Raw genomic sequence first — 15,038 nt, 5'->3', positions numbered from 1 at the left:
CTCCTTCTTTTTTTTTGCCCTGCCCTCTGGGTCTAGCAGGTGACAAACATGGACCCATCACTAACCGTGTACCTTCATCTCGCACATTCCCCATGGTCATGATAATGGGCGGCCTTGTAAACTTCTAGCTAGAACATTTAATCAGAAGTAGCAAACTCCCCTCCATGGTTCACAGATATTCCCGGAGACTCTGTCTCTGTAAAGCATGCTCCTACGATCCTTCCCAGGAAATAAGGTGGATGTCTAGTGCACGTAAACACGTGTCCTTGGATGGTGAAGTCACTAGTACAGTTGTGCCAAGAAGTAGTTTTCCTTGAAGAAAGCTGGTTTCTGTGGTATTAAGGCCTCAAGCTGTAGAATCCATATTAATTCAAAAAAAGATGGTTCAGGCCTCAAACCAGTAAAGGTGAGACAGCAGGAAAAGACCCCTATAACCCAAACAAGAAAATAGTTCCTAATTAAAATAATATTTTTTACTTCAAAACCATTAGAGGATTATGCATCAGATGAGGGGTTAAACTCATCGACTAATTACATACAGCCTCTTATGCATGTATATGAAACCGATTAAGTGCCATTGAAAATAACTGGTTAGCACCGAACAAGTGATTTAACCGGCCAGGAGCTGTTTAAATCACTTTGAATATCAACTCCAATTTCTTAGAATCTTCAGTATATTTGTAACTTATCACCATTCCCATGTGTCATTACTTTTTACTGTTACCTTTTTCCTTCTAGCTACAGTTATTTTTATTCTAAACCACTTTGATGTGGATAAGGAAAAGTGATATAGCGGAATAATTGACTAAAAGGTCTATCTAGGGGATGTAGCCCTTATTTGGCAGCTTGACCCCTAGTGGTGGTTTTGATTAGGGGTTGGCCGGTGAAATTCTGAACCCTGGCACGCAAAGGGAAGAAACAACTAAGTCTCCCACTGGTAAATATCAAGGAAACCCCCACTAAGTGCCAGGGTGGGAGCAGGAATGTGTGGGGTGGGTTTTTTTTTTTCCTGTTGTTGGGGATTGGGGTGGGGGTGTACTTTGCTGTGAAGGATCAAGGGGGGATGGGGGATGATGCAATTGTGCATCTTTCTCATTACTGACATTGAGTGTGTGTTGGCAGGGGAACAAGCTCACATGGAAATTATTTGATGTGCATCCCCATTGTAAAATATGGAATAATGTCTATTTTGGGGGCTCACCCAAATTGAACCCATCCACTCCCTATGCATCCTGGGGATCTATACCCACAAAATAGCAGTTTTTTAAATGTTGCTGTTCCTCCATGCAGATATTTCTAAAATATAATCCTAAACTAAAAAAAAAAAAAAGAGAAAATACACATAAAGAAGTAATTTATCATGACATAAAGGCATGCTTGATTCATTCTTGATTATTTTTTTTTCATACAGAGACTGAGAACATATGATACTGCCGGTTGCTGTTATACTTGTACGTATATTTTCTTTCCTTCTGATTTTAGAATTCTAACATTGTTATCCCAAGACAAACAGCAAGCAACTGGGTTCATGCTACTTCTGATCTGCTTTCAAGTTAATCATTTAATTGTGTATTGACAAAATAGTATTATCTGAAAATACCAACGTTTGCTTTTTTATACCTCACCCTCAATCCACTATGAAATTTATACTAGATTGACTAACTGGCTCTGTTTTGTGTTTTTCTGAACAGGCTGTTACCAGCCTGATATTATCCCTAATGCATGCACAGACTTGTGGTCCTCCACTGCTTTGGAAAAGGAGAACCACACGCCTATTGAATTAATTCGGGGTTAATTATCCCCTAGGTACTGTGGTTTAACTGTCTAGTACCAGAGAGAACCCTGAGAAGGCTGAATAGACCTCAAAACTGACTCCATCTCTGAATAGAATAATTCACTTACTCTTTAAGCAAACCAAGGAATTATATTAACAGATATTAATAAACAGAAGGAGATTCTATATAATAATTCTCACCTCCAACGTTCTAATGTGCCTGGTACCGTGGCTCCCTTGGAGGTGGTCTGCTAGGCAGTTTAGAATGCACTAACGTCAGTGATGTCACTGACAGCTGATTCCAAGGCAAGGGGAAGAGTACTCCTCCCCCTGCCTGGGAAACAGCTGTCAGAGCCCCCCCTCGGCGCAACACCCAAGCCCCTGCCCTGCAAAACTGTGAGCCAGACAGGGGGAGGAGTAGGGGGAGCGTGTTTCCCTACTCCTCCCCCTGCCTACCAATCAGCTCTCAGTGCCCCCCCCTCAGTGCAACACCCAAGCCCCTCCGCCCCAGCGCAGCACCCAAGCCCCAACCCCCCTCAACGCATCACCCAAGACCCCCCGGTGCATCACCAAGGCCCCTACCCCCCCCCTCTCGGGCACATCAACTCCCTCGACACGCGCAGCCGCCAATACTAACGCTGTCCGGCCGCTGCTGCTTCTCCTGTGGAGCAGCAGCGGCCGGTACAAAAAGAAAAAAGCCAAAAAAAGATTTTTAACCTGAAACGCGGCTCCGTAGACAGCCATCTGGCATTGGCTGTCATCACTGCAGCCGCTCCTCCTCTCCCCTCCACGTCACTGCCCCTGCAGGAAGACCCAGGAGGAGCGCAGCGACGTCAGAGGGGAGAGGAGGAACGGCTGCAGAGATGACAGCCAATGCCAGATGGCTGTCTACAGAGCCATGTTTCAGGTTTAAAATCTTTTTTTGGCTGTTTTCTTTTTGTACCGGCCGCTGCTGCTCAACAGGAGGCACAGCAGCGGCCGGACAGCGTTAGTATTGGCGGCTGCGGGTGGCGAGGGGGTTGATGTGCCCGGGAGGGGGGGGTAGGGGCTTGGGTGATGCGCTGGGGGGGTAGGGGTTTGGGTGATGCTCCGAGGGGGAGGGGAGGGTCGCTGGACATGGGTGGCTGCAGGGGGGGCAGGGAAGAGGGAGGTGGGGAGGGGGTCCTGAGACCAGATGGGTGGCTGCAGGGGAGGGCAGGAGAGACAGAAGGGACACTGCAGGGGGGCAGGGGGAGGGGAGGGTCACTGGACATGGGTGGCTGCAGGGGGGGCAGGGGAGAGAGGTGGGTCCGCTGGACATGGGTGGCTACAGGGGGGCAGGGGAGAGGAGGGTCGCTGGACATGGGTAGCTGCAGGGGGAGAGGAGAGTCGCTGGACATGGGTGGCTGCAGGGGGAGCAGAGGAGAGAGGAGGGCTGCTGCACATATGTGGCTGCAGGGGCAGAGGAGGGTTGGTGGGGAGGGGGTCCTGAGACCAGATGGGTGGCTGCAGGGGGGGCAGGGGAGACAGGAAGGACGCTGCAGGGGGGGGATTACCTTGCTAGCGCCTGTTTCATTGCCTACCAAAACGGGCCTTTTATACTAGTATAATATAGTTCTAAAGATTATAAATGTATTTATCCACTAAAGACACCAAACAATATACAATTGGCATGTGCAATCAATTGGTTGTAGGAATTTAATATCCCAGTTGTAAACAAGTACTTTCTGGGTTTTTGTCCTAAGTGATATATTTTACCACTCAAAAGTATTCAGGGAAAAGCAATTAGGTAATTTGTCAATTCTATTGGAATGTATTGGTTTTCCCTGGAGAGAGAATGAGCCACGACTGCTCTCTCTCCTGAAGTAGGGAATACGCTAACTTTTATATGTTCATACAGGATATCAGTAATATGACAGTAAGCCCATCTGATTGGATCTAATTTATGTCATAGTTGTCACTGATTGGCTTATGCTAATGAGTAGCTTCAGATCTTAAACATGTTCTCATCTTCAGCTGGCTTAACCACAGCACCTGGTTCACTTTACCACAAACTTAAATAAGACCCTACCCCTGGCTTGAGGAGCCATCTGTATCCTGTTTGAGATTTCTGCACCCTAGCTCCTTCCTCATTTTGCTGCATGGTCCTTCCCCATTTAGCTCAGAAGCTTGCTGAAACTTCAGAGTTCAAATTTCGGCTAAAGGCCTGTAAGTTTTTATATCATTTTAGATCCTGAACCAAAATCTCAGGCCTGAGCTGCCAAATAACTATACACTATGCAGGTAGTGGGGTAAAGCCAGAACTGGATTGACCTGTCATGAAAAATGAAACTAATTTGCAACCTTATCATATATTCGCCGCATTGAGCCTGCCATGAGTGGGAAAGCGCGGGGTACAAATGTAACAAAAATAAAATAAAAAAAAATCTCCAGATTTCCCATACTTTACTGAAGACATCTTTACTATGGCTGTTCTACTATAATGGGCTCCTGCATTCTCAGCTCTAAAGAAACTATTTAATGCATCTATCTGAGCCTTCAGTAAAATCAATAAATAGGAAGGGCATACTTAAATCAATTTGTAAAATAGGGTTGAAAGTCTATGAATGGTAGGAAAATAAAAACGATTACGGTTATTTATTAAGGAAGAAAGTATAGGGCCCAATATACAAAAAAAGCTGAGCTCTTAGTATGCGCTTCGTTTAGGCTCTTAAATTTGAGCCCTATTTTTAGTCAAAAGTATACCATCCATTTTTTATGCTCTAAAATTAAGAGTTTAGGAGTCAATATTCAGTTGGCGGCAGTATTCCCAGATATTCAATGCCAGGTCATGACCAGGCACCAGAACTGAATGTCCAGTTATACATAGCCAGATAACACTTATCCAGTTAAGTGTGATAGTCAGCACTTAATTGGATCAGTTGAACCGGATAAAAATAGGACTGCTTTATGCAATCTTACTTATCCAGTTAATATATCTGGCTAAATGCTGACTTTCAGCACTTAACTGGATAAGTGCTAACTCCGCCCCTGGACCACCTACAATATGGCTAGTTGCAGCTTAGGCTCTAACTGGGTATATTCAGCAGCACTATTCAGTTAAGTGCTGCTGAATATACCCAATTAGCCCTGCAGACAAGCTATTTAAACAGCTAGGAACCAGCTCATCCCCCATCCCCATCCCTCCAATACAACTCACCTGAAAGGGCCCAAGGTGCAATGGAAGCAGGTGCAATCTACACTCACTGTTGCTCCAATGGCTGCCTATATCAAAATGGCATCAGTTGACTCCCAGTGGTAGTCTTTTAGTACTACCATTAGGGGTCATCTTGCCAACTAAGGGCATGTCCTGGGGCAGTATTTGTTAAATACCTGTGATTGTGAATGTGTGGACGGGTAGCCGGGGCTCACTTCCTTTTGTAGCTCCCATATTCTCTGGAGCTTTCTCTGATGATGAACTGCTGTATAACCAGTGACAAACTGTCTAGCACATTACACCACAAAATACTGACTCTGCATCTGCTGATGGGAATGGAGCGCTGAACTCCAGATTTGATCCTTACAACATTGCTACAGCAGTGGCACTAGTAAAGTCATACGAATTACAAGACAAAAACATCTAGAGAATGGGGGAGGAGGCAGGAAAAGAGAATAGGAAGCTTGAAGCTGAAGAAATGGGAAGAATAGCCAAGGAGTAAATGGTGGAGATATAGGAACTGTTGAAGGGAGTGGTATAGCAGTCAAGAAATGGATGAATATATATAAATGTATATCTCTGTTAATATTCTATTTACATACAAATCATTATACTGGCTGTTTCTCTCTTGGTAGGTGGCGCCTGCCAAATGGCACCTGTACAAGTGCAAGTTTCAGTTTCTCAAGGTTCCACGACCTACAAAGGCTTGATTGATATGGTAAAATGCATTGGTGACTGCAATTCGACAACAACAATAACGTAAGTTATTTACTTGAGGGATGCTTCACTTACTGCAATTTAATAATCTAAGCAACTACTTTTTATCTTATGTATCGATGATATTTGATTTATAATTTCTAAAACTAATCCGTGGTTTTGAGAAAGGAGCCATGTCATGCAGGAGCGAGTGGGCTTCAAGGGAAGAGGGAGGGGGATCAGGATCTGGGGGGAGGGATCGGGATCAGAGTAGGTGAGGGAACCTTCTTGTAATGTGGGTCCCAACCACTATTCCCTCTAAGCTGAGCGGGAGTCCTCCATCTACAGTCCTGCCAGTGAAGGGTGCTGTTTCACTATCACATTTTTAATAGAGAAGGGACAGGAAAGTTATGCTGGACTCCAGGGAACCTACCTGTCCATTGAGATTGAAAACAGAATATTGAAGCACCCCCCTCCCCCCCTCTACTGTTAGCAATGCAGTTGGAGGACTCCCGCTCAGTTTAGAGGGAACAGTGGTCCTGACCAATATTCAGCTGGGGCCCATATGTATCTTATGCAGATCCTGACATAATAACGTCCGAGACCTGCATAAGCTCCAGAGGTTTCCATATGCTAAATTAGTCCTAGAAATTCAATGCTTGTGCCTGGACATTGCCTAGCATTTCATATCTGGGGCTAATTCTGCCTGTGGCAGTCAGTGTTTAAAAAAACCACTGACCACTGCAAGCTGAATATTGACAGGATAGTAGTTATAGGGAGATAAAGACCACTTAGTCTATTCATCTGCCCAGTTTCCTAGTACATTGTGTCACTGCAGACACTACCAATCTTTGGTCATCTCTATCCCTTGCCCTTACCATCACATCCAGCTTATTTTCGAAGGGAGATGAGCGTCCTTCTCCCAAGGGCGCCCAAATCGGTATAATCGAAAGACGATTCTGGGCGCCCCCAACTGCAGTCCGTCGCGGGGACGAACAAAGTTTACAGGGGCGTGTTGGAGGCGTAGCGAAGGCGGGACTGGGGCGTGTTTATCGGCCGAGGAGAGATGGTCGTCCTCAGCTGATAATGGAAAAAAGAAGGGCGTCCCTGGCGAGAATTTGGTCCGCTTTATTTGGTCCCTTTTTTTTTAGGTCCAAGTCCCCAAAAAAGTGCCCGAACTGCCCAGATGGCCACCGGAGGGAATCAGGGATGACCTCCCCTGACTCCCCCAGTGGTTACTAACCTCCTCCCACCCTCAAAAAAAAAATTAAAAACTTTTTTTGCCAGCCTCAAATGTCATACTCCGGTCCATCGCAGCAGTATGCAGGTCCCTGGAGCAGTTTTAGTGGCTGCAGTGGACTTCAGGCAAAAGGACCCAGGCCCATTCCCCCCCTACCTATTACACTTGTGGTGGAAAATGTGAGCCCTTCAAAACCCACCCGAAACCCACTGTACCCACATGTAGGTGCCCCCTTCATCCCTTAGGGCTATGGTAGTGGTGGATAGTTGTGGGGAGTGGGTTTTGGGGGGGGGTTGGGGGCTCAGCACCGAAGTTAAGGGAGCTATCTATCTGGGAGCAATTTGGGAAGTCCACTGCAGTACCCCCTAGGGTGCCCGGTTGGTGTCCTTGCATGTGAGGGGGACCAGTGCACTACGAATCCTGGCCCCTCCCACGGCCTTGCTCGTTTTTGAGATGGGCGCCCTTGGTTTCCATTATCGGCGAAAACTGAGGGCGCCCATCTCTACAGCCGGCGATCTCAGCATTTAGGTTGACCATCTCTAATGTTGGCCTAAATGTTGAGATTTGGGCATCCTCGGCCATATTATCGAAATGAAAGACGGATGCCCATCTCGTTTCGAAAATACGGTCGGCCACACCCCTTCGCGGCGCCGTCCTCGGAGATGGGCGACCTTAGAGATGGACGTCCCCGATCAAAAATGCCCCTCCATATATCCCAAGCAGTCTCAGATTCTGGCACTGTTTTGGTTCCTACCATCTCTGTTGGTTCACAGATAGAAAGACGAATGTTAGCTATCAGTTTATATAATATTTGAGTTTAATGCCCAGGGAATATTTTGCACCACCATTTTTGCATAGGTCTGATACACAACAAGAGTGCAATGTAAGTCGAAAATAATGATCTAGCCTTTCAGTATTAGACTTTCTTTACCCTTGTTCTCTTAGTTCTGCCTCCTCTTCTGCCTTTTAATTATCTTTTTGTATGGAAATACTACTACTACTAATAGCATTTATATAGCGCTACCAGCCGCACGCAGCACTGAACACTTGACATAAAGAGACAGTCCCTGCTCAAAGAGCTTACAATTTAGGTAAAACAGACAGACAAGACATTACGGGCAGGGAATTACAGGGTAAAGAGGAACAGAGGAAATCACAGGGTAAAGAGGAACAGGGTAGGAGGAGGGCAAGTGAGTAGCGGTTAGGGGCCAAAGGCAGTAGTGAAAAGGTAAGCTTTCAGCATAGATTTAAAAAAGGTAGAGATGGAGCTAGACGTATGGGTTCAGGAAGACAGTTCCAGGCATAAAGTGCCGCAAGTTAAAAAGAACGAAGTCTGGAGTTAGCGGTGGAGGAGAAGGGGGATGACAAGAGAGATTTGTTCAGAGAGCAGAGTTCACGGGGAGGAAAGTAGGGAGAAATGAGAGAGGAGAGGAAGTGAGGGGTCATAGAGTGGATGCATTTAAAGGTCAGTAAGAGGAGTTTGAACTGTATATGGAAGCGGACAGGGAGCCAGTGAAGTGACTTGAGGAGTGGGCTAGTGTGGGCATAATGATTTTGGCGGAAAAAAAGTCGAGCTGCAGAATTCTGGACAGATTGGAGAGGAGAAAGATGATTGAGCGGAAGACCAGTGAGAAGTAAATTGCAATAGTCCAAGCGAGAAGTAACAAGGGTGTGAATAAGGGTTCTGGTGGCATGTTCAGAAAGGAAGGGGCGAATTTTGCTAATGTTGAAGATAAAGAAGCAACAGATTTTGGCGATTTGTTGAATATGAGCAGAGAAGGAGAGAGAGGAATCGAAGATGACTCCAAGGTTATGAGCCGAGGAGACAGGGAGGATATGAGAGCCAATAACATAGATAAAGAATGGGGGAAGAGGGGAGGAGGGTTTAGGGGGAAAAATGAGAAGTTCAGTTTTAGCCATGTTTGAGATGGCGTTGAGACATCCAGGTAGCAATGTCAGACAAGCAGGCTGATTAAGGTTGAGATTTCAGGGGTGGAGATGTAGATCTGAGAGTCATCAGCGTAAAGATGGTAGTGAAACCCATGGGATGAGATCAGGGCACCAAGGGAAGAGGTATAGATGGAGAAAAGGAGTGGTCCAAGGACAGAACCCTGAGGCACACCTACTGAAAGCGGGAGGGAAGCTGAAGAGGATCCACCAGAGTGGACACTGAAAGTACGGAGTGAGAGGTAGGAAGAGAACCAGGAAAGAACAGGGCCCTGGAATCCAAGCAAGGACAGTGTATCAAGGAGTAAGGTGTGGTCAACAGTGTCGAAAGCAGCGGATAGGTCAAGAAGGATGAGGATGGAATAGAGACCTCTGGATTTAGCTAGAAGCAGATCATTAGAGACTTTAGTAAGTGCAGTTTCAGTAGAGTGAAGAGGGCGAAAACCGGATTGAAGTAGGTCAAGAATAGGTTGAGAAGAAAAAGTCAAGACAACGGCGGTGAACCGGATTGAAGTGGGTCAAGAATAGGTTGAGAAGAGAGAAAGTCAAGACAACGGCGGTGAACGACACATTCAAGTAATTTGGAGAGGAAAGGGAGATGGGGCAATAGTTGGAGGGACAGGTAGGGTCAAGTGAGGGTTTTTTAAGGAGTGGAGTGGCAATAGCACGTTTGAAGGTCATAGGAACAGTTGCAGTGGAGAGTGAAAGATTAAGGATATGACAGATGACAGGGATGATAGTAGGAGAGATAGTGTTAAGTAGGTAAGTGGGGATGGGATCAGAGGAACAGGTAGTACATTTAGAGGAGGAAAGAAGAAGGGCAGTTTCTTCAGTAGAAACTTCTGAGAAGGAGGAGAAAGAAGGAGAGGAAGGAGAGTAGGGGGTGTGGACTAAGGGAGAAAGAGGTGGGGAGGGTTTGGATGAAAATTCAAGGTAAATCTTATGGATTTTATCATGGAAGTAATCAGCTAGGGTCTGTGGAGAAAGAGAAGGGGGAATAGGGGACCGAGGTACTTTGAGAAGAGAGTTCAGAGTGGCGAAGAGAAGTCGAGGGTTAGAACCAAGGGAATTAGTCAAATGGGTGAAGTAATCCTGTTTGGCAAGTGAAAGGGCAGACTGGAAGGAGTTCAGCATGAATTTGAAATGAGTGAAGTCGGCAAGGGTACGGGATTTAAGCCAAGAAAGTTCTGCTGAGCGGGCGCAGGAGCGAAAATAACGGATTCTAGAGGTTAGCCAAGGCTGGGGTTTGGTACGCCTAGAAGGACGGGGCATGAGAGGGGCAAGAGTGTCAAGAGCAGAGGAGAGAATAGTATCGTAGGAAGAAACAGCTTTATTCACAGACTTAGATAAGGTGGTGGTAGAGAGAAGGTTAGAGACACAAGAGGATAGAGTAAAGGGGTCGATAGCTTGAAATGCAGGTTGTTTGTACTTGTTTTATTGTTTACTATCAATTCTCCTTCTCCCTTTCCTCTTCCCTTTCACTGAGCTCCTACATTTTGATCTTCCTCTACAATATTCTCTCCCTCTCATCTTCTTCTCCTACTTCTATTTCTCATTTAATAATGTCATATTTCTCTCCTCATGATTCTCATTCTGTCTCCCCTATCATTCCTTGCTCTATGACCTTTTCATGTCATTTCGATTCTGTCCATCCTCTACTGCCAGTTTTCTCTTTACCTATTTTCTTTCCTACCACATTTTTAATTCTGTCCAAACTTCATCTCTACCTCCACAACCTTCTCATTCCCTATTTCTTCCTCTTGTTCCTTCCTTCACAAATTTCATGTCCCCTTTTCCCCCCCTTACCTTGACAATTTCTTTAGAAGCCTCTTCCTCAACTTCCACTGAACTAGTACAGATATAACACCTACTTAGAACTAAAAGGAAGAGATCCTATGGCCCAGCACTGGATGCTGCTTTCTTACACATGGGCCTTTGAGAGGTCTCTCTGGTCAATGCTAGCTGTTGTGTCTTCAGAGGGTAACTGAAAGGAGATCCCCAGTCCTATGCTGACCTATCTTCTTTTCTGGGGCCACAAGGAGGTGGAGATTCCATAGCCCAGTACTGTCGACTCTTCGCTCTTGGAGTTGTGGGGCCAAAGATATCCCTTAGCTCTGCACTAGTAGATTGTTATTCCAAGGGCTACAGTGAACAAATCCCTAGCCAGATCTGTTGGTTTTTCTTTCCCAGGCCACAGAAGGATTTCAGATCTCTGTGCCCCATACAGACAACACTGTACATGTGAGATCACAGGCTCGATATTGGTTGCTCCATTTCTGTGTCATGTAAAAGGGAGGTTATCCCCAGGCCCCAAACTATTATCTTCTATGTTGAGCCATAAAGAGAATTTCCACAACCCAAGCCCTAGTTTCTCTTCCTCCAGCACCATTTCATAATAGTAGGATTGCACTGCCCTAAAATGCATAAACATGAGGGTACTCTGACAGCAGAAGACACTGGCAGAAAAGGGCAATACAACTGTAGCTATTGCAGTGTAAAAAAAAACAAGGTGTACCTTGTTTATTTGCATTTTGATACCAAGAAATGTGTTACTTGATACTGTTACTTGATACTGTCACTGACCCCCCCCCCCACTCCCCACAAGGAAACAAGATGTACTGCAATTATATTCGCTTGTTGCAAGATGACCACCTGTTTTTGGATGGCTCAAGTTTATCCAATTTTAAAATACATCTTATTTTACAAATAGAGTAGCCACCTAATGGGGTAGAACAGCAGGTTGAGAACCAAAGAAGCTGGTTCAAATCCCACTGCAGATCCTTTTAATCTTGGGCAAGTCATTTAACTCTATTTCCTCAGGTACAAACTTAGATGTAAGCTTTCCTGGAACAAGAAAATAACTACTGTACCTGAATGTAATTCATCTTGAGCTACAATTGAAAAAAAAAGCATGAGCTAACAGCATCTCAGGAATGGGATGAAAAATTCAACAAACTCCGCCTGAACCAAAGTTAAAGCAAAGATTCAGTTGATTCCTTCCACTTATTTCAAAATACCATTTGGGAAGTATGAACTCCCTCTAAAATCACAGGCCAGGAATCTTGGAATATGGTTAGACTCGTCACTTACTTTGATACCTTTAAAAACTGCTTCTAATCAGCTGTGGCTATGAAATCTCTCTCTATATCAATAAGACGAGTCTGATAGCAGTGGTCCATGCCATGATAACATCATGGCTAGACTACTGTAACACTCTGTACATTGGTCAAATCAAAAAGAGTTTGCACCAGCTCCAAATAATTCAGAATGCTGCATCATACATGTGTGTATGTCAGCATGCCACCTAACATAGTAACATAGTAGATGACGGCAGAAAAAGACCTGCATGGTCCATCCAGTCTGCCCAAGACAAACTCATATGTGTATACCTTACCTTGAATTGAATTTGTACCTGTCCTTTTCAGGGCACAGACCATATAAGTCTGCCCAGCAGTATTTCCCGCCTCCCAACCACCAGTCCCGCCTCCCAGCACCGGCTCTGGTACAGACCGTATAAGTCTGCCCTCCCCTATCCTCGCTTCCCAACCACCACCCCCTCTTTCCCCCACCTGCTCCGCCACCCAATTTTCTGCAAATACCCACTTATATTACATTAGAATGTGTAGTTCCAAGGGAGGAATACACACCTAACTTACATAATTTTGTAAGTTGCGTGGGTACCCACCACACTTCTGGAATCCTCACATAGGATTTTGCTCACACTTTTTTCAGTAGTAGCTCAAGGTGAGTTACATTCAGGTACACTGGATATTTCTCTGTCCCAGGAGGGCTCACGATCTAAGTTTGTACCTGAGGCAATGGAGCGTTAAGTGACTTGCCCAAGATCACAAGGAGCAGCAGTGGGATTTGAACCGGCCACCTGGATTGCAAGACCGGTGCTTCAACCACTAGGCCACTCCTCCATTTTACTGAATAGGCTCATACCAAGCACCCTGTTATAGAATTGCCCTATATATGACTTAAATCAGCTATATCCTTTTTTTATGTAGGACTTATTTTACCATAATTGGAATTAGTTTAAGGTAACGAGTGCTGCAAAATAATGAGATGCAAAGCAGCTCATTATTATGCAAAGCTACCAGGTGCCATCATAAAGGAGTTGGTGCCTTCATCAAGGCGTGAGGTCAGGTTCCCCCTTCTCCTCATCCCCCTTTTACCTGCAAAGACCTTCTTCTAGATACCCCCAACTCCCCTCCCCCCATCCAGACCCCTTATCCCTGAAGACTAAGAGCAGACAAGAGCTTAAGCCCTCTTCCTACCCTCCACTGACTCCCATGGACATTGCCCAAGTCTCCCCACCCCCGTAAACCCTCCTGAGCTTACTAACTATACTCATTGGTGATTCAGGGGCTGCAGGACAAAAGTGATCTAGAGATACTCTTTTTCCATGCGGCTCTGGGTTTAAAAATGATACCTGTGACCCCCTAGTAGTAGTACTATGAGACTACCACTAGGGATCAGGCTGCCCTACTGTATTACTTCTGGTCAGTGACTCCCACAGTAAACTAAGCTTTGTTAAAATTATATATTTTGCTGCAGTTTTATGAATACCAAATTCTTATCATTGTATCTTGAAAGTTAAGTTTCATAATTGAATATGACCTTTATTAATATTATTTATAATTGTCTTTTTTAGCTACAACAAATCAATAAATCAGGTTTTCTCACCTGTATTTGCTTGTGTGAACACCGCATATCAAAACGTAACAGTTCCTCTTCCGTCTTCATCAGATCCCAAGAAGACATTATCCTATGTTTTTAGGAACACCACTGCATGCGGTTGTATAAATTGTACACCACCATCTCAATAGGTGCGCTATTTCTGGAAAGCTATACAAATGACAAACATGATTTTACAACTCATTTCTTTAACCAGTTAATCAAACAATGCTAACTAAAGTTTGTTATGGGTTAGCAAATTTATAGACTTCAAATTATAAACTTCTGAATGATATCCAAATGAGTCAATTTTGATTATTTTGTAAAGAATATTAGTCAATCTTAAGTAATGTACTTCATGCTATCTTGTATTTACCTATTACCAATCAATTAATAAAAATAAATATATCTGCAAACTTGATGTGCCATATGTCTTTAAAACTATTTTGCTTAAAATATTTGGGTATAAAAACAGCTCCTGTACAATCTCAACTTCAGATTAGGCTAAGGGAGTCATTTTAAAAGACATTTAAGTGTATAACACAGAGGTTTATGTGCATAAATGGCTTCTTTGAAAATTATTCAAACTATATGCAAGTAAAAAGTATGAATGTACAACCTGTGGCCCTCATTTTAGAAGCCCTGTTCGGGATTTACATACGTATATTGCATACATATATAAAACTTGATTTGAGAAATCTGGAGTTTACATGTGTAAATTCACACTACATGTCTATTGCAAAGGGGCATGGTTTAGGTGGGGTTTGGGTGAAAATAAAATCTACATAGGTACTTCACATTTCAGAAAGGAAATGTACGTTACAATGTATCAATGTCAGGCTTTATAGCTACTCCTTTGCATGTACTAGTTTATAAAAAGTGCTCTATTTGGGCAGTTCTTTGCAGGATGGAAGTATCTTCCTTAATGCCCCATTGTGTATTTCTCCCTCCACATTAGAAATAATTAACAGTTGTGGCTTCTGTATTTACTTTGCAGCATTCACAAATGTAGGGTTTCAAAATGGCCGACTTGCATGTGTAAGTTCAAAAATACCATGTCACACATGTGAGTGTCATCACTTATCACTTATGTTTCATCTGTTTATGTTTTCAATACATATACTTGTGAAATGGCTACCCCCCCCCCCCCCAATGTGGTGCCACAAACGCATGCAGTACTGCATGGATTTTAGAAAAGGCTCTGTGTCAGTAGATTCTTTTCTAAAATGCTACTGGAGATCTCAATTCTGATTTCTACATTACATCTAAAATGGGGCTTTCTATGCACTTAGTTACCCTTGTTACAAAATAGAAGCATTCTCAGGACCAGAACTGGGATGGATTAGGACTTATATGCATACTTTATGAAATATGAGCATATCTATGTAAGATAAATTAGGAAATTTTGCATACTAAATAGTAATTTCATGGGTAATTTCCACAGGGAATATATGTAATCTGTTGGAAAATTAATGCAACACATATATATATACTTGCTGCAAAAGTTAGCTAGCCTGTTAAAAACT

At 44.0% G+C, this 15,038-nt stretch overlaps 1 protein-coding gene across 1 annotated transcript in view; it reads left to right on the top strand.

The window, feature by feature from the left end:
* Positions 1–13,928, top strand: part of LOC115479047 (mucin-2-like) — a 245,734-nt gene extending 231,806 nt beyond the window's left edge. The window contains exons 184-186 of the mRNA XM_030216763.1: positions 1,412–1,451; positions 5,585–5,708; positions 13,490–13,928. Of these exons, the coding sequence (XP_030072623.1) occupies positions 1,412–1,451; positions 5,585–5,708; positions 13,490–13,664 (339 nt within the window). The 3' untranslated portion in view covers positions 13,665–13,928. The remainder of the gene's footprint in view (positions 1–1,411; positions 1,452–5,584; positions 5,709–13,489) is intronic.
* The last annotated feature ends 1,110 nt before the right edge of the window (positions 13,929–15,038 follow it).

This window comes from Microcaecilia unicolor, chromosome 10 (genome assembly GCF_901765095.1).
Source record: "Microcaecilia unicolor chromosome 10, aMicUni1.1, whole genome shotgun sequence".
Taxonomy (NCBI): domain Eukaryota; kingdom Metazoa; phylum Chordata; class Amphibia; order Gymnophiona; family Siphonopidae; genus Microcaecilia; species Microcaecilia unicolor.
This window is presented reverse-complemented; position numbering and strand designations above follow the sequence as displayed.